This window comes from Phalacrocorax carbo, chromosome 1 (genome assembly GCF_963921805.1).
Source record: "Phalacrocorax carbo chromosome 1, bPhaCar2.1, whole genome shotgun sequence".
Classification (NCBI taxonomy): Eukaryota; Metazoa; Chordata; class Aves; order Suliformes; family Phalacrocoracidae; genus Phalacrocorax; species Phalacrocorax carbo.
In genome coordinates this window covers 30,539,210-30,559,687 of record NC_087513.1, presented here as the reverse complement: position 1 = coordinate 30,559,687, position 20,478 = coordinate 30,539,210, and the positions used below count along the sequence as shown (strand labels likewise).

Below are 20,478 nucleotides of genomic sequence, written 5' to 3'. Positions count from 1 at the left end.
TAGCTCACTTACATATATGGATATTTTAGCCCACCTCCAATCTTGTTTCTTTTATATTTTAATAAATTGTTATACATACCTATGTATATTCATACCCTCATGTGCCCCTATTGCACTGTTTCCTTGGAAACCTATATTTGCCACTGCTCCAGATCACATAACCACAACAGCATTAATCAGATATTGTACACCGCCTGGTGTTTGGGAAAGTTATTGTGTTTCCTAAACAAAAAGTTGAAGACCTCGAATCCAATTAGTACTATAGTTTTCTTTGTGTACAAATGTCACAGATTTCCTTGAAGAATTTTATTTAGCTCAAAACTGAGATAAATGTCAAAAACACCTCCTCAATGGCAAAATAGTTGTACCTTGAGAAATAAGCTACCTGTCAAGGATCTGCAGTACTTGCTCATGCAAGGCGAGAAAGGTATTAGAGCTCTGTATTTCACAGTATTCACTGTTAGAAAATGAAGAGTCATCTTTTTATACCCCAAAACACCAAGAAGATCTCTCAGTGAACACACTTAAAAGATGGTTTAGTCATTTTACCTATAGTTTAAATACATCTTTGGAATATAAATGGTATGCATCCACCAACTCTTCAGAATAATTAAGAACACTGGATTAAAGATCACAAAGTTACTTAAAAATCTTACACGGTGTAAACAGTCCGGTACAATAGGAAAGAGAGAAACTGAACCAGAATGGAAACACAGCAAAGATGCACAGGGAAGGAAGTCTGAAGAACCTCCAAAAACCAAGGTTTCAAGTTAACAATCTTACCATTGAGGATCCAGCTGCCAAATGAAAAGGGAATTGGCAAGAAGGGAAGCAGATCATCTGATAAATCTGGTAAAAATGCTAAAGTTAGGAGCATAAGGACTTTATATAATCTGTGAAAAGAAGGTGATCCCCAGTGAAGTGTTCTGATGGCTCTCTCAAAGCTCTGCTAATTTTGCAAGGAAACTAGGTCCCCCTGCATTAAGGGCCTAAAATCAGAACATGCATACTGTTACTGGGGAGTGACACCGAAGCTACAGAATAGGCTGCTTGAATTCCCACTAATTTGTTAGATTCAGGATCTTGTGATGAGCAAAAGGAACACACTGTATATGAAAAGTCAGGAACTTATTTTTAGTCCTAATGAAAGTTATAAGAGTCTAATCAAAGAGTTATTATTGGTCCATTTACAATGATAATAGCACACTCCAAACAAAACACTGTTAAAATGACATATATACACACAATCTTTCCAGTATCTGCCCCTTGCTCTGCCCCTCTGGTGTCTTAAGGTCAATGGTTTCAACCTGGGAAGGTGGTGTATGGTGAACAAGTTATCAGCATCCCAAGTCCTTTGCCATGAGGAGTAGGCTGTTGCCTCTTTCTTCCTCCTCTCTCTCCAGGATCCTCTTGAAGCAATTTTTATGTTTGTTGATGTGGTTTACACCTTGTTATTTTTTCACTTGTCTGCAAGTCCACATTACATCTTCATTCATCATATATGACATGTTTTATGTATGCCACATATCTGTTCTTTGTTCTCTTTGTTTCCCCTAAAACTGGTTTTATTCTGCTCTCAAGGTCACACTATTTGATGATCAGTAATCGGCCACTGGTGAGCTGTTTGTAGGTCTGGGGCCTCTAGTTTCATCCCATGCCAGTGACTTTCATGGCCTCAGTTATGGTCACAGGCCTTTACTCTTCTACGTTCCATTTTAGTCTAGAGTTATAGATAGCTAACTCTACACAGAATAACTACATGTTATAACTATCTATTAAATAGAAAACATATATAACAAAGAAGGTTACACCACTGAATTGTACAAAGCTAAGCAAGAGCTAAAATAAAGTAGATATAATTTATTATTTTGTCATTAGATAAATGCTTTCAAAAGTTAGAACAAATCTTCAGGCAGGCTAAGACAAGTCCAGCCAGCCAAAGTCATATAGGACTGTGTTGTCAGCTAAACACAAAGCCTGTGGCCAGTTACAAGCCACAGCAACCTGATATTTATGGGATTACAAAAATACAATATGCTTGCCAAAGAAACTAGACACCCATCATGACTGAGGAACCGTGCATCTGAAATAACAGTCATGGGGTACGTTAGAAAGATCAAATAATTCGTATTTTACAAAGGACGAAAGTTTGTATCCTTATTATAAATCAAGTTACCTGTTTATCAGTTAGAGTTAACTAACATAATTTAAAACATACTGACACGTCACAGAGGAATTCAGACTTTCAGAAGGTTGCACATTCAATTGAAGCGAAGAAAGACTCCCTCAGACACACTGCAAAACAGAGGAATGAAGAGGAACCGACTAGTTTGAAAGAGACCACCTTCCTCACGAAAATGCACCCAGAGTTGTGCATTCCATAATGGCCAGAAAGCCACTGAACAAAATTTACAAGTGATTAAAGCTTTTTCCATGGAGAAGAAAGGAAGGGGTGGAGAGGAAACCTTACTGCTCCTAGAAAGGAAGGTTTAATCACCAGACAGTAATGAGACAGGGTCAAGGTAGAGCAGGCTTCCAAAGAATTTGGTCAGCAGCCAGTTTGGGAGAGATGGAGAAGACACTCAGGAAAAGGAATAAAATCGAAAGAATGCAGAGATATTCTTTTCTTACACAGAAATAGAAAGTTAAGTCATTAACATTTCTCCTATGGAAAACATGAATACCTTTTCTGTCATATAACACAGGTAATATCCTTTAGTTTTAATTTATTCCATTCTGATAAAGTATGCGAACATCAGTTCTTTCTCAACTTATTTCATGCACTAGACAACAAAATTATCAGCTTTAGAAAAAATTAGAGCATTCCTGCTGGAACAGCTATGCACGGACAAAGCAAAACAGAAATCTCAACATGCCACCACACACTGCATCTGACTCTGGTTGATATGATCATTACACCATCTACGTGCAGTGCCACAGATGACATAGTTACACCTAGAAAATATCCAAACCTTTGTAACTATAAATTTTCCATTTCCAGAATATTAGGAGCTAAAACAGAACAATGAAAATGATTACCCAGTCTCTGAAGGACTGGCACATTTTCTTTAATTAGGTACATAGTGTAACTTTGTCCCCTCAGAAAAAATTTCAATTACCTCCCTAGCAGTAACTAAAACGTCTTCTGTTAACTATTATTCTTTATTTACTCCAGTTTTGAAAATATTACTACAATACTCTATGGTGCTGGGCACAGATCTGCTTTTATTTCTTTTGCAAGCACATGAAATTCCTCACAATTAACTTGTACCACAGTTCACCGCAGATTATTATCATTCAGATAAAAGAAAATACAGAAAATTTACAATTTGCTGAATGAGCACTCCAGATTTTTGTTAGATCTGTCATTTTACCTTAAAACAGCTTGTATACTGCATTATTGATTTCTGCATTTAGTTATGACAAAAAGCAACTGTACATTACGCTTACAGACCATTTATTTGCATTTGAGCTTCTGGGGGGAGGGGAGAGCATTTACATTCAGCTTCTATCTACTGGTGGCAGAGAATCCTAGATCATATTAAGAAGAAAATGCCTAGCAGCTGCTCAGGAAGCTGATAGAAAAAAAAAAACAACTCGGACAGAATGCTATTCAGCACTGTTTGTATTTTAAGAAAGGTAATAAAATAAGGCATCTGTCCAAATAAAGCTGCCTAAGGGTGCTGAAAGTATTCTGAAAGCCTACAGATGTTCCCATTTCTGGTAGTATTTAAAGTGTCCAAACTACCACTACAAAGATAAAACCAGTAGATTTCCACGTTGCTATTGGCAAACAAGTAATTTATTGATTTAATGTGATCTGGGAAAAATAATTGTCTATGTCTGGTGCAATTTGGCCACAGTAAATCCCACAAATTACAGCCTGGGAACAGAGATGGGAAAAAAGGAGAGGTAAGATTCAATCCTTGCTAGCCTTGTTAAAGACTTCATTGTGATTACTTTGAATTATCAAAGGAAACTCCAAACTCTTTGCCTTTTCCTCAGCTTTAAATTCTTGGAACTCATGAATTAAATGAGCTCTTTTACCTAAGGCTTTTGTCAGAAATGCCCTCAAGTGCAGAAAGCTGGAGTTTCTTCCTTCTTCACATGGAATGTAAACACTTAAATGCAAATAGCATTATAGTATCACAAGAAAAGTGTCTTGGAATTTCTTTACAGGGTAGATGGCAGAGCCTCAAGTATTTCTTGCCATAATCACCATAGGCTGAAGGTTAAAGGACCAGAAGGCTAAGTGGCTACTATTAGCATCCAGTCTCACCTCTTTATACAGACAATAAAGATCTCAGCAAGAATTTCTTCAATTCTTACCTTAGTACGCCTATTGATGCCCTCTTCTATTAACAGTACACACAGCATGTCAATACCCATTTCCACACTACATTGTCATGTTGCAAAGGCAAACCGTCTTGCTCAAAAATTTTTAGAACTATATTTTTACATACCATTTTGTTAACAAGGATATTAGGCAGTGCACAAAATATATAATTTGTGTTTTATATTGCTTCTAGCGCAAATAACAGACAAAAGGTTCCAGGGAAACACCTGTTATTTTCTCCTTCATGAAGTGCAGCTCTGCCACGCAAACCGCTTTCACACCATTGTATTAGAAATTCAGCTGCTTGCATTCCAGTTATGTGTCTTATTTCAAATAAAGAAACAGTCAACGTTTAACTGGGACCTAAAGAAAGTGTTAAAACCCAAATCTCCACCACCATAAAAGCCCAGGTAATGTTTATAATGAACTTGGAAATATAACCCTTGAAGGAGCTAAAATCATGCATATATGTTCTATAATTTATAATCTGAAGTAGTTTTAAGACTTTTTATTCTTTCAGCAGATAAAGTAAAGGAAGTCAACAACACTATTTAATAGTAACAAGCAGAATGAATTTTTGGAAAAAGGCTTATAAAAACCTCACTGCTAGGACGTAACCCAGCTCCAAGATGGAAATATGAGCCAGCTATTCTCATTCTGTAGCCTTAGCTAGGAATTTCAGGGTGTAAATTGGGTGCCATTTCAATCACATGCATAATCGTAGTACTGAGACAACAGCAAGTCATTATCTTCTACTGGATACAGGATGCCCCTGACAGTATCACAATGGCACATTTTTAATTCTTCTCTAAAAACAAGTCTTTTAGCAACACCCAAGAGCACAGTATTAATTTAACTCTATTAGAGCCCTCACCTCCAGCACAGTCTACAAGCCATGTTATATGAAGTACACTTACAGGTAACGACCAAAAATCTACCTTGAACCTGATTTTTTAAGTCCTTATGGTAAAGCCAGAACTTTCACAGACAATAACACAAGCTTCAATTGCTGTAAAAATGTACAAAGTTACATCTGACTGGTCTATAAGTCTGTAATCTTTAAGGATTAATATATTTTCCGAAAACTACCATAATTAATATTACATGCTAGATTTAGGCTACAAATTTCAAAGGTTTGGTGATTCCTGAATTTGGGGAAAAAGGTTTAACATTAGATTGCTGATAAATATCATCCACCCTGTAAAAACTACATGAAAAAGTTCTACAAATCCTTGTCTAAAAACCTGCTCCAAAAGTGGCTTTTTTTAAATACATCAAAGTTGTCATTCAGGACCAAATGATCTTGAACAACAATTTATGTGCAAAATTCTCTCTATATTTAATTTTTTAGCTTTAGCATTTGTTGAGAACAAAAAGGAATGCCTTAATTCATTGTGTACTTATTGAAGCATATATGAGCACTGCTCTTATTGTAAATGTATTCGAAATAGCAGCCTTCAGTGACAACTAATTCTTAAACACATCAAAATGGAATACACATAATCTCCTTGTCACAAAACGTAACAAAGATTTAAATTGACAGATTAATAAATTGTCACGGAACTCAAGTAATTTAACAAATGCACTTGCTGTTTAAATGTTAGTGATGAGTAGATACAAAATACATTTCAGAGCACCACTGACACATCTGTGAACCCTACAGAGGACAAACGCCAGTGATCTTCTCTTAGCTGAGCACAGATGCAGGGGGTAGTTTGATGTGATTAATCATGTGCCCAGGAGTTACTTAAAAGTTACATACTTTGTTCTGTTCTATCTTCTCTGTAGAGTATGTTACCACTCTGGCCCTCATTGTTCCTCATTTTCCATCAGCCATTGCTCCACTCATCTCTCCACTGTGAGCCTGGACCTCCTTTTTGTGGCCAGCAGCTACAGCTTCTCCCAGCAGGGAATGCACGTTTTGTTTCCCATCCAACATCTCTCATGCTGATTCACAGGAAGAAGCTCTCCTTGCAACAACTGAGTGGGGTAATGCTGTGAACTCCTGGGGTAGTGTCATGCAAACATAGTCACACTACTTCTTGTATCTAGAAAATACTGTAAGTTACCACAACTCTGTTCCTAGAAATACGGCATACATTAAACTCATACTGAGCTGCAAATTCCCTGCTATATTTGATGTCTTGCAGCTTTTATCACACAAAGTGTGAAAAATTATGCTCCTCAGTTATATCACTTCATGGGGCCTCTGCAGTTTCTCCACTGAAAGGTAAATAACAACTCTAACAGGCCCTCTGAATCAAGGAGTTTGTAAGCCAAAACTTACTTTTGTGAAATAGGAGATGAAACAGCCGAAGTATATGGTTTTCCACCCAGTTTTTTAATAGTAACCATAGAGAAAAGATATTATTAGAACGCCAAGAGGCTGTTGAATGTGGGTAAATAGGCATGGGAAGACATACCCTGCCCCAAAGCACATACCACTGTTTCTATCCAACTGCCTCCATTGCCACACTTGTCTCAGAACTTGTGTTTTGTCAGATGAGTTCATGCTTGTGCCTTCTCTGACAGAGTCCTACATGACCACTGAGCTAGACTGAGATTTAGTACAAACTAACATGCACGCTGGGGGAAAAAACCCACGTAACAGTTCCCTAAACCCAAATAATTTTTGCTTTATAAAACTTACTTTGGTCTGGTTGAATACAAATGATAACAGCGTAATGAAATTTGCCTTTGAATGAGCAACTTCACTGACCCTGAAAAAAGTTAAATCCCACTTTAAAGTTGGTTTCTCTTTGAACTGGTGTTGGACCACATAACCTCCTGAGGACCCTTCCAACCTAACTTATTGTATGATTTGATTAATAACTTTCCCCTGTAAGATCACAGTTTGTCCTTCCTCATCATGGGATTCTTGGCAAACATCTGTCAACAATATGGGCTTGAAGTCCTCCATGCTGCAATCAGTGCACTATGCAGTTCCTCATTTATTGACCAGTCTGCTTTTGTTAGGCAGCATCGCTTTAGATGACCCTCTGCCTGCAGATTTTTGCACAGGTACATGGAAACAAGCTTGAATTTATTACAGACACTAAACTATTCATTTGAAAAATCTAATTGTGCATCTTTCTCTTTTAAATAAAGAAATTAACCATTTGAGGCTGACAGACTTAAGACAATCTTTTACAAATCAAACCACAACCTGGATTTGTCTTAAAACAGCCTCCCAGTTCACGTCTTGCCTCTACCACATTTAAAAATTCATGTTCCTGCCATCTATTAGACACAATACAGTGATTTGTGATTTTTTTTCTTTTTATGACCTAAACTGTATCCAAGAGGATATGATTTATGTAGATTTTTCAAGAGCTGTATTTTGATCCCCTGTGCAATAGCTAAAAAATTAACACTGCCACCAGGTTAAACAAAAAAAATAAAATAAATGGAAGAAATCATGCCTGAGACAAGAATGGCAAGAGAAATCCCACCATTCTGAATATGTTTCCTCTAAAGCTTAAGGCCCTCCCATCAGTTAAAGTTCATGTATAATTATCAATATTTCCAGTGGAGTTGCAATGTAGGTTTGGCATTGCTACCACAGAATACAACACACTGCGTTTTGTAAACATGCAGTTAGGTTACATCACTCTTGTCTGGTTCATCAGAGCATTCCAGGATAATGACACAGAAAAGACCTTCCCACTACATTTGCTGTTTTCATGCAATCCATGAAAGAGTCCAAAGCCTGGATTTGGATCCAGACTGAAACTAAGCTATCCAGTCTTTCTTCTCGAAGGAGGGTGAAGAAAGAGAAAGTTGTGGTGCATTTTTCATCAATTTTTTAATATGCTTTTTATAAGATAACTCACTGGGGAGAATATTGATATGTAACACAAGACCAAGGTTTAAATCTCACCTCTACAGGATTTGCTAAGAGGACATGAATATAGATCACACTTAGGAAAGTCATGCGCTTCTTGGCAGGCTTTAGAGCCACTTTCATTTTCCCCATGGTATAATGAATATTTTCTGATTGTATACAAAGTTGAATAGTTGCTGCAGGGAAGTCTGAGAAGCCAAGTGATTAGCATTGTTATCTGGGACATGTGAAACAGACTGAAAATCCTTTTCCAAATCAGAGTCTAAATCAAGACATTTTCTGTCTTTGAAGACTATCTCAAACACTGGAGTAAATAACTTCTATGGTAAACCCAGTGAACATTTTTCTATTCCCTGAAACAACATGGGCATGAGAGTCCCAGAAATACTCTCCAGCATTTTTTTTTCAGCCTAGTGCTTAGGAAGCTAAATCCAGCCCACCCATAACCTGATGCTGCAAGTGGCCTGGGTGCGCCCAGCTACCCACCCGTTCTCTACTTCAAGCAGTGGCCGAAATGAAAGCTACCTTAGCTTTAGGTGCCTACAGGAAGATCTTGTGCTTAAGGAGGTACTTTGAAGATGCTGATGGCATTTAAGTAGGGATTACAGTAAGAACCATCACTGTTTAACTGTGCAACTTGCTCAGAGTCAGAAAAGGGTGATTTTTGTGGACAAGAACCCTTTACCTTCAGAGCCCAAAGGACTGCTCCAAACACTAGACATAAAAGACTGCTCCAATTACGAGACATCCCTCCATCATTATGTGCTGTATTAAAAAAGTTACATTTCAACTTTTGAAAGTCTAAAGAACTGGAATTAAAAAAACCAGACAGTGTCATAGGCACAAATATAAAGTTGCACATGATAAATTCATACTCAACCTCAGAACAAAAAAAAGGAATCCATGACTTTGCATAAGTATGGAAAATTGGACTTGCACACTCTGTTGTTTATTTATTTATTTTTTATAAAACCATGTTTAATGACAACCACATTCGGCCTTGTTCTCTTGCCCTTTGTCCTAAAATGCACTTCAAACCATTTTAAAAATCAACAGGTTCACTCATGGCACAGTAATTCTGTGGACAAATGAAACAGCTATTATATGATCAATAACAGTTTACAAGGCACTTTGTACATTAGTGCCTGCTTTATTAAAGAGAAAAACAGCCCACATCCAATGCTGGTTTTTTATTTTATTCCCACGAAAAGCCCAGAGTATAGTTTGGCAGTCACAACCAAAGAATAGGATCTGCAACCATGACCCATACTGCAAACCTACAAAGAGATTTTGACATTTGACAGAAGCCCAAGCTTTGATATGAAAGCAATGATTTCAGCTAGCCTTCACTATCTAAAATGTACTACAAGGGGATAAAGGATGATTTTATATGGTTTGAGGTAAGCCAGTTACTGCTTTCCATATCTGTAGTATACATTTCACTGGTCTCTAGTCCCACAGATACAGGAATAGAAATGCATAATTTTCCTTGTAAGACTGATGTAATTAGGTGTGATCTCTACGCAGGAATATTCATTTTTTCCACAGATTTCTGTATTTTAAAATAAAGTAACTAGCTTCTAATTCTAAGAAAAAATATTATAGGAAAAAGTTTTTATAGCCAGCTCCACTCCAGATATTACTGAAACCTGGTTTGCTTAATAATTAAGAAATCGTCTAGATCTATCAGTAATTATTCTACAAATACTACAAACACAACATAAGGAATAGCAATGCTACTGAACGCAGCAAAGGCTGTACAATTTGGCCTTTGCATTAAGAATTTTTTTTTTTCTGAAGAATATTATGAACTATCTGATAAACTATTTCAGCAGTGGGACATAACAATTTGTAGAAACTAAAGACTTAGTCTGAAAACCTCGTGAGCTGAAAGAAACTGTGCAGGACAGAATCTGAAGAGGAAACAAGACTAGAAGATAGACAATAGCCTAAAGCCTCTTTGCTGTTGTTTGCTTACTGTGTTTCCTTAAGTCTTTTTAATGTAATTTGAAAAGGGTAAGTGTGATAGGAACCAAAACTTCAAGTTTTTCTATATTTGGCTCATACCTACAATGGTTCCTGAGAGACAAATGCCCATGTCTCCTGTAATGCAAGATTTTATCCTTTTTTGACAACTATAACGTGGCAGACAAGGCTAATGAGTCTTCAGAACCAGCCATTCAATACTATTAGAGAAAAAGACAGCAAAGGAAAAATACAAACTAGCGTAACAACAATATTTTCCATGAGGTGTTAGCAGAAGTATCTGAACGCATTGCTAAAGCCTTGCAAGTGCTTTTTCAGACTGCTAAGCAGTCCCAGAGGAACAAATTTCATGTGTGCAATGTGAATAACGTTTCATAGTTTAACTTTTAGTTGCTCAGTACGCAAAGTGGTATTAGTGCTCACTACTTCTTTCCCTCTCAACCTTCACACGCACTACTGGAATTCTGTGCTGCTCATCTCCCTGCCTCCCTCCCCCTGACAACGCTTTTCAAAATGTAACTGATCTTCAGTTTGCTAGCTTTAGTTTCCAGCCCGCTGTAACCTGGAAAAAAATTCACGTCCCACAGGTCTTTCATGTTGAATATTCACATAATTAAGAGTATTCAAATTTATCCAATGTCTCCTAGGACAACTGGGTATTTAACTGTGAGCTCTTATCTCCTGAGAATGGAATAGGATAAGCAATATATCACAGAGTAAGGAGGTATTGCATGGACAGTCAGAATGACCAAGACTAGGTTGTTCTTTGTGAATATGGTTAACTTATTTAAGAAGCCCAACATTATACTTACTCAGTAATGTGCTCTTGTACTTTCACTATATGATTTTTATATTTATTGTCCATTAAGATGCATGCTCTGTGGAAAGGGACCTGGGGGTCCTGGTGGACAGGCAGCTCAGCATGAGCGAACAGTGTGCTGCTGCTGCCAGGAAGGCCAACAGGATGCTGGGTTGCATCAAAAAGGGCATCGCCAGCAGAGAGAAAGAAGTCATCATCCCACTCTACTCAGCACTTGTCAGGCCATACCTGGAGTACTGTGTGCAGTTCTGGTCCCCGCTATACAAAAAGGATGTGGACAGGCTGGAAGGGGTCCAGAGAAGGACCACCAAGATGATCAAGGACTGGGAAGCTGCCATATGAGGATAGGCTGGGAGAGCTGGGTTTGTTCAACCTTGCGAAAAGGAGGCTCAGAGGGGATTTCATCACCATGTACCAGTACTTAAGGAGTAGCTACAAAGAAGATGGAGACTCCCTTTTTACAAGGGGTCACAGGGAGAGGACAAGGGGGAATGGACACAAATTGCTCTTGGGGAGATTCTGATTGGACACAAGAGGAAAATTTTTCACACTGAGGACAGTCACCCATTGGAATATTGTCCCCAGGGAAGTGGTTGACTTGGCCACGTCGGACACCTTCAAGAGTCGTCTGGACAGGGTGCTGGGCCGTCTTGTCTAGATGTGCTCTTCCCAGAAAGGTTGGACTAGATGATCCCTGAGGTCCCTTCCAACCTGGGATTCTGTGATATGATATTCTAAACTTCAAATGTATGTATATATGTGGTTAGACTCTATATGAGAAATAATAATATTATTAGAAACAGTTAAATATATAACTTCAGTGCTGGTAAGTAACATAAGCTTTTACGTGCTTCTTAGTTGTCCACTAAAGATTCTTGAATCTACATTTTCAAGATAATCATTATGCTTGAAATCAAGTTAACAAGGCATGTAGTCAACTACATGAAAGGGATTACAATTACAGTACAACCTGGAAAATTACTTCATATGAGATTTTTCTATAGTCATATTTCAACTAATTAACATTTCAGAGGGAGAAAAAAAAATATTTGAACACAAGGACAATAGACTCATAAACTTCAATTTCAGGCTTCAAGTATGACTGCATCCCTGGATGACAGCATTTGGAAAAAGTTAACAAGCTGGTATGAAAAAAAAAAAACCAAAACAAAAAATGCAAATCCAACATCTCCTGTAGGTCAAACCACCATCTCACAATAACAAAGGTCAGTTGTCCCCCTATTTCTTAGCTCTCACACCTGAATTAATTTTGCTGACAGTTACAGTGACCATATAGGTGACTATGGAGGACTCTTGGTAAGTTCTTAAATATCAACTCTGCATCTTGCTTAGCTGGCCAGTAGGAATGCAGGGTGCACTGGTAGCTCCCATTTCATTTTTTTCTGAGGTTTAATTAATATATAATGTCAATTAAAAATTTTATATTCCTGACGAAAATGTGAAGCAGAAATGTTAAGCAACACAGATCAACAATTTGATGAGCCTGACATGCGAACAGAACTCCACAGCAAACTGTAGCTCCTCAGCACAGAAAAAAATTACTTAGCCCCTTAAAAAAAAAAATTCAGTGATTTTTTTCCTAGATGTACACATGAACAGCAATATCATACTTTTTCACCTAATATGAGTATTCTTCTCTATGTGAAAAAATATTTCTGTCATAAACATTAGTCCTTCCAAAATAGAACCACTTGCAAACTAAGGAAACCCTAAGAATGCAAACAGAAGTGTGGTAACTTACTCACCTGCATTGGAGCCTGTCAAGTTGTAACGTGCATTCAGCTTTTTAATGATATTTTCATGGATCTGATACCAGTCACTCTCTGTGTTGCACCTAGAAAAATAATAACTTTCTTAACTCTGAAAAAGGAACACAAGTTTTTCAGACCAGCTTCACCACATATCTCTAAACAAATCCTCTTTTGTCCACAGAACTAGTAACACAATAGGAGCTAATAAAGTCCCATGAAACTGTCTCAATGGAAAGGGTGAGAGTGCTCTAACCATTTGAGAAAGGCACCACGGAAAAACCTGCTTCGTGTGGCAAAGGGTGGGAGAAAGACAAGAGCAATTATGCTCAGGAACTCAGCCATGACCAAGTTCATTATCTGTATAGATCTTTCCTTCAGTATTAAACCACACAGAAATCTATCTTGTGACACTCAAGAGGAGACACAGGACTCAGACCTAGTCTTAGTAGACAGAAAAATCTGTGCTGTACACTTCAGAGTTACTTAAAAGAGGATGTGATCTTCAGGAGGTAGTCAGCGAAAGAGCAAATTTAATTTCAGTATACATTTAGAAAATAGCTGCTTTTCCATAAGGAAAAACTGAGCGTGTTCTAATGATCACTTTTCATGGTTTAGACCAGACTTAGTCTTAGCACCAAATCTGGTTTTGAGTGATATTTCTTCTTCCATTGTTTTTGTTATTTTAAAACATACAAGCAAGATTAAAGGCAAATTCGAATATAATAGGCAGACAAATCTAACAATTTGTTAGTCAACAAAGAACACTTATTTGACTTTAGCGTCCTGGAGTCTAAAGAAAAGTCAGCCCACATGTCAACTGTCACACTTAATTGCTTTTCTGCAGCACTGATCCCAGCAGCTCTAATTCCGCACAGAAGGGTACAGAGGAGAGGAGAAAGGCTGCCTGAAAGACTTCCATGCCTTCAAGATTTGAGTGCTAACCCTGGGATGGGCAGAACTTCCTCACAATTCCTGACAATATGTGTCCCAGGTTTATGTACTTAGAATAGATCACCCCATGAAACTGTTCTTACTATAATGTCCGTGATCAGCAGGAAGTTACATGCACTGTGTTGCTACAACCAGAAAGCGGAACTTTCTTCAAATTACTGTCAGCTAAAATCCACTATTTAATCAACCATTCACTTGAAAATCTATTTCTTGAGTTTTCGTTCTCTAGTGCTAACTACCTTTTACACTTTGGTGTAAATTACTCTTTTGTGTAAATTGATTATATAATTGCTTCATTTCACAAAAAGATACTCTGCCTGCTTTTTTCTGTAGTTATGAAGTACTTTCACTAGCTGCCTAGGCAGCACAAGATGTTTATACAAGTTCTAAAAGCACTTCATGTTGCCATAAAAAGAGAGCTCCAGAAGCTCTTACAAGGATGTGAAAAATGCTGAAACATACACAAAGATCTAAAAGGATGTAACCTTTATCTTTAATATTATCCCACTTTATAAACACATCTGTAGAACTAACAAAACTTTCCAAACTAATTTTTAAAAAAAAAAAAAAATATTAGCTACTACACTTTTTTGGGACAGAAAGGAGCCACAGCTATTACTCACACTGCATTTAACATCACTTCTTCTGATACAAACTGACTCTAAGATACTTTTAAAAATTAAGAAAGAAGCACTCCTTACATGTATACTTTTAAGACGAGGTCATCCTTTGAATCTCCTGCCAGCAGATCTGCAATACTGAGGACTGCACAGCCAAAGGGCCGTCTATATTGTACGTTGCAGGCATTTTTCTTTTCTCCAGCTCCCATTCGTCCTGCCAGAAAAAAATACATATTTGATTCATAACACATGGAACTGTCTCTCTTAAAACCACAGAAGGGAGGCAGAGAGCAATCCAGCTCAGTATGGTGACAGGTCTGAGTAGATGATGCCAAGTGTACTCACTGCTAATCTGGTCCATCTTTGTACTATGTTAGGATAACAAATGGTACAGGAAGTCCACTAAATATGTAGTGATCTTAAAAAGTCTCAGGCCAGATGTACTGCTCATTCTCTCATGACCTCCACTCAACAACCAACACTTTCTGATACCCAGTGATAGCACACTCAAGACACCACCAAATTAAATTCCAAATTCAGACATGACAGAGTGTTCAACATTTGCTGTCCAATAACAATTATTTTACTGTGGTTGTTGCTACCCGTGATTTCTACAAGCCAACACAATTGACTAATCAAATGCTGCTTCCAAATAGGCAACTGACTAGCAAGGGGATAATCGACGAGCTACGGAAAAATCAAATAGAGATGAAACATGGGGAAAAATGATGACAAAGGACAGAAGAACAATTTATGATAAGCCAAGAAAGAAGGCAGCCAAGGAAAATAGATTTGAAACAAAATATTTTCCCTAGCCTTTTCTATTTGATTTAAATACAATCGATCAGTCTTCTTGCTGTGCTCCTGGCATTTGAAATTGCCCTCTTTCCAACCATTTTATTCAATTGTGCACTGGCAGCTATGTATCTTTCCCACCAAGTCTTAATTTCTGACAAGAAAAGCCTCTGGTTGCAGTCGCTGCAGGGCAATGCCTCCTCCAAATATTCCTATGCATCATGAGCTAGAAGAATAATTGTTCATTTTCACACCATGCAGCATATAAATCTTATTTTAACTTTTTTATATTTCAGTGGTTCATTTATAAACTTGACTGAGAATATATTTGAAAACTATACAATAAGAAAAATTCCACTCCCCATTCTTCTTTAAAGCACTTATTCCTACCAAATCTACTTGCATTACATCAGAGTTCACCATACTTTTTCCCAGTCCTTGCCAATAAAACAAAACACAGTATTTTGATATTCTGATGAAGCACTAAAATAGCATGAAAATGCAAGGAAAAAATACTCCTCAAAGCTGTAGAACAGAGTTTACTTTGTAACAAGTTGTTTCAGAACTCAGCACAAGTTAGAGTGACTGTATTTCAAAGCAAAATACCTTTCAAAAATAGGATTAAAAGTTATATTTAGTGCTGCACTGATGCAACTACAGAGACAGTTTACAAAGAAAACAATATATCTAAGAGGTCAGAAGCAGACCCGAAGATTATTGTTTCACATCAGTACAGCCCAGAGGATAACTTCTTAAAATAAATACCTAACACAAACACACACTTTTCTTCTCCTCCACTTTGTTCTAGAGGACATGGTATCTGTCTATAGCATCAAAGATTAAAATTATGAGACTTCCTCCACTTCCTTCCTCTCCCCCTTTTTAAAGAGGTCAGGGAGAAGACAAAATTAATCTGAGCAATTTCAGATATGTATCTGATATTATATACTAATTAGGTGCATTAATTTTCCAGGCAACTTTTTCTATGAAAAAAGGATGCTTGAAATTACTCTCTTTGAAACAAGAATGGACTCCCCAAAGACCTCCATCATCTTAAGACAGTTCATATTTGACACTTTCATTTTGTTTTGTGATAGCAACAAAATATCCTGCATCTTAACTCAGTTAGCAGTACACTTGAAAAATAACACAACACAGTGCAGAGAAATCCTAAGCAATTTTTCCATCAAAAACCAGGTGTTTGAATACATTTTTGGAAAAGAAAAGGCCTAGCTAATCTAACAAATCCCAAAGCTGACCCCAAGCAGTTTTATTTACTGTCATATGTCTAACAAATATAAGATTTCTACTCACAAATGGTTATACCTACCTATGCGGATAATGTGCACAGTGATATAGATGTCCTTCCTGAGCTCACTGCTGCCCAAATCCTGCACAAGATCAGAACCTCATTATTTCTGACTCCTGATTAAAATGTGACATTTAAAGAGATCTTTACACGCTGCTTTCACTGTCAGTGAAAGTGATAAATGAACAGTGAGTTAATTTATACAGTATTAACAAATTATCCCTTTAAGACTTCAAATTGGCAGTCATGGACTCAAAATCACTGTCCTAAAATATCATGGGCTATGCAGCAAAATCAGTGGGAGGACACAAAAGACTCACTGTGTGCCTTGAACAGCAGCGGTGCATTTGTGCAGTTACTAATATTCTGAAATTACAGGGAGTGCTGCACAAACAGTATTTTGGGTGTGAAATGCACAAGGAGGAAAACTAACTGGTCCTTGTTGCAGGGAGGAAGACTGGCACACATGCCCACATGGAAGTTTAGATGAGTGTCCACGTATTGCCAGAAGACATTCAACTTAGGAGTTCAGCAATACACTTTAACCATAGTCTTTAGAGTTGATATTCATAACAATGTAAAAGCTTAGGGGGCAGTTCTGAGTCAACCACAGAACAATAATTTTATCCAACTTCTATTTTCAATACCCAGCACAACAAAGACTGAGAACAGGAATAACTCACCACAAAGAGAGAACAGTGTCTTTCAGGCTTTTCTGGACATTTTGGCAAACCATTTCTATTCAGTCTTAAAAAAAATCTTTCACTGTAAGAAAACAAATACGACAGATATGTTGAACACCACCAGAGCAAAATAGACCTCATTTTGATCTTATTACCAGATGCAACTTTACTCAAGATATAAAAGAATTAATTTCTTTCTAGAAGTCTCAGCTGTATCAATAAAAAAGGGAGCTAGTGAAGGGTGGTGAATGACTTAATCATCTAACAATATTACTAAAAGCTCAATACAAAATAGAAGACTGACTGTCATTGGAAGAATGATATTGTATTGCCTAGTACACAGAGAAACACAAGCAATAAAATCCATTTATCCTAGAACTGAAATGAGTTGTTTGTCTGTTGGTATTGACTCTTGCTAAACAAATGTCAACATTGCCACACCCCTATTCAACCAATATCCTTGTTCATAGATAGGAAGATGATTCTAGGGGACATTTTTCTTACTTAGCTCCTTCAAAATCTCTCACTAGAGCACGCTGATTCTCACAGTCTTGTAAGAGTCTTAGATGTTCCAGCAGGGCAAATTTCATTTTCAGAATTCTATTTTGCAATCTGCTGTGGGGTGTTAAATGCTGCAGCTGATGTAAGTACTAACACCGTTAGTAGGGAGATTCAGGGAATTCTTATTTCAGGATAGAAGAGGGCATAAGACCCCACTGAAAGAGAAGTTACTTTTTGAACCACTTCTATTTCATAGCAGGTCCATTATGGACAACCTCTGAACAAGCTTGGCAATTCATGCATGGGAAGTTTATGAAGAAACAAACATTCCATGCTTTGGATCATTTTCTCCAAGATAGAACCTCATAGGAAGTGTAACAATCATATTTCTGCACTGAGAGATATGGAAGATGGGAAAAGCAAAGAAGTCTGAAGTGTTATGTTTCTCTTGATCCTCTTGCGCCCAGCCCCAGCTGACCAGACATTTGAGTCTGGATGCCCTGTAATGCTCAAATCAGAAACCAAATTTCCAAAGTTCAGCTAGGTTTTTCTCAGTTGTATTTGCCTCTTCTGCTTATCCCAGAGGCTAAACATGGTTTACCACTGCTCTATACCATTCACAGCTTTTCAAAATGCAGCTGGAAAATCACTAAGAATATGTTGTATAAGGTCCAACTCAATAGAGACTAATTAAATCTTTATTGCACCAGCAATTGCCTTGTAGAAAATCTGGATCAATGATTCACAGAATCAGAGTCATTCACATTGAAAGGGACCTCAAAAGGCCTCTAAGTCCAACCTCCTGTTCAAAGAAGGGTCAGATAATAAGGTCAGATTAGCTTGCTCAGAGCTTTAACCAGTCAGGTCTTGAAAACCTTCAGTTACAGAGACGACACAGCCACTCTGGAAAACCCATTCCAGTGTCTCACTGTCCTCAATTTTTTACTTACACCCAGATGGACCTTCTCTTGTTTCAAATTATATCCCTTGTCTCTCATTACACCACCATGCACCACTGATGTTATTGATCTTGTTGTAGGTACAGGCAGGTGATTTAGCTCCCCTCAAAACAGCTTCTTCTCCAGCCCAAACAAGCCCCACTGCCTCAGCCTGACCTCCACGGTCAGGAGCTCTTGCCCGCAACCTATGTGAGGCCTTCTGCTGAACTCACTTCAGTTCATTAATATCGGTCTTGTACTGGAGGATCCAAACTGGCATGGTATAACCAACGCTGAGCAGAAGGGGATGATTGCTTCCCGTAAGCAACTGGCTATGTTCTTGTTGACACAGCCCAGGATGCTGTTACACTCAAGAGCACATTTCTTAAGAACTACGCCTAGAGAATGCTTTATTTTTTTATGTGCCAGCTATCCAGGCTGAACCTACAAACAATTAGACATTTTCACTGTGGTTATTTGAAAACATTTGTGCAATCCTCAGCTATGCATCTTTTTTTATCAGACAGCATAAAAGGCAGAACCTAAGAGTAGTAGAGTTGAACTCAAATACCTCAAAGTACATGAAAATCCTATTTTCTCAGAAACATTCACGTTTTACGATACAGCCAACTTGTGCAGCTTAGGTCTCCATGGAAACTTTAAAATTGAGTTTTAACGACTGTTTATGTGAGTATATTTTTACAGAGAAACAAGTTGGTATTTTGCTGTTGATTTAAAAATAGTTTTCAAAATAATTCTGCCTTTTCATTTAGATTTAGCTCATTTGCAATATTGGAAAATACAGTAAAAAAAGTGCAAATCTTTGTTTATAGGTCTCACACACAAAGTTGCTTTACATTGAGCAAGGATTATTATTTACATTACCAAAGTGCTAAAGCTTTAGGACCCCATTATTTTGGGCACCATGCAAGCCTGAATAAAAAGAAAATGTCTCTGTTTCAGCAGTAACAATACAGCTTCTGTGCACTAAAGCCTGCAGTGCATCGGTACACGTCAATACAAATTTGGCCAATACAAGGTGATTCTAAATTTCATCACCTTGTCTTCAGTCTGTACAGCTATTTAAAACAATACACATAGATACATACCCCATTTCACTGCATTTTTTGTCTCTAAGAACACCACTAGACATGTCGGTTCAAAGAAAAAAAAAACATTCAGAAAAAAACCTGTCTGGCTGTGGGTAAGCTGTCTTCATAGTTTACCTATGAACTAGCAAATACTGAATTTAACTGGGAGTGTATTTGTTGTTTATTGAAGTTACATTCTGCAGAAACAAAGGCAAATCTTTTGAAAGCTTCCTACTCACTATCCACTACAATATGAAATTTTCAAGCTCTGCTTATACTCACAGACCATGAGATTATGATTCACAACACAATTAAAAGCCAAGGACTTTTGTCACACCACAAAGAAATGCACTGATTGCAACAGACATGTAATGGTTATGCAGATCTAATTTCCTCATTTGAATTTGAAATTTTGTTTGACTGAAGCACAGGACCCAGTGGCAATGAAAAAAGCAAACTGAAAACAACAGATAAGAAAAATAAAAACCTTAATCCTTGTTCAGTGCTTTGATACTTTTTTTTTTCCTTGAAACATATCACAGCACCAGTTACAGTTCAGATTAAAATGGTTATCTTTGAACTTTACCAGGGAGCAAATGCAAGCAGTTAGACTTGCAAGATTATAAGGAAAAAAATGGCAACGTTATATCTGAGTACAGAGAGCATGTGCATTTATATACCATTTCAAAGGATTTCTATAGAGACAAACAGGTTAGAAAATGGTTGAGAAAAGTAAACAGCCTTCCTAAAACAAAATAAAGACAGAATTCCCAAGATCTGAAAACTTGGCTTCAAACATCAGCAAAAACTCCAGAGGGTCAAATCTAGGGCT

The 20,478-nt window shown here is 37.5% G+C and overlaps 1 protein-coding gene across 4 annotated transcripts in view; it reads right to left on the bottom strand.

Moving 5' to 3' along the window:
- The window catches only part of DOCK4 (dedicator of cytokinesis 4), a 254,956-nt gene that overhangs the window by 116,108 nt on the left and 118,370 nt on the right, over nucleotides 1–20,478 (bottom strand). For all 4 annotated transcript variants that reach the window (XM_064447407.1, XM_064447417.1, XM_064447423.1 and 1 more), the window contains exons 9-12: nucleotides 17,117–17,198; nucleotides 16,455–16,515; nucleotides 14,411–14,543; nucleotides 12,753–12,841 (exon numbers count right to left, since the gene is read on the bottom strand). In XM_064447407.1, the coding sequence (XP_064303477.1) occupies nucleotides 12,753–12,841; nucleotides 14,411–14,543; nucleotides 16,455–16,515; nucleotides 17,117–17,198 (365 nt within the window). The remainder of the gene's footprint in view (nucleotides 1–12,752; nucleotides 12,842–14,410; nucleotides 14,544–16,454; nucleotides 16,516–17,116; nucleotides 17,199–20,478) is intronic.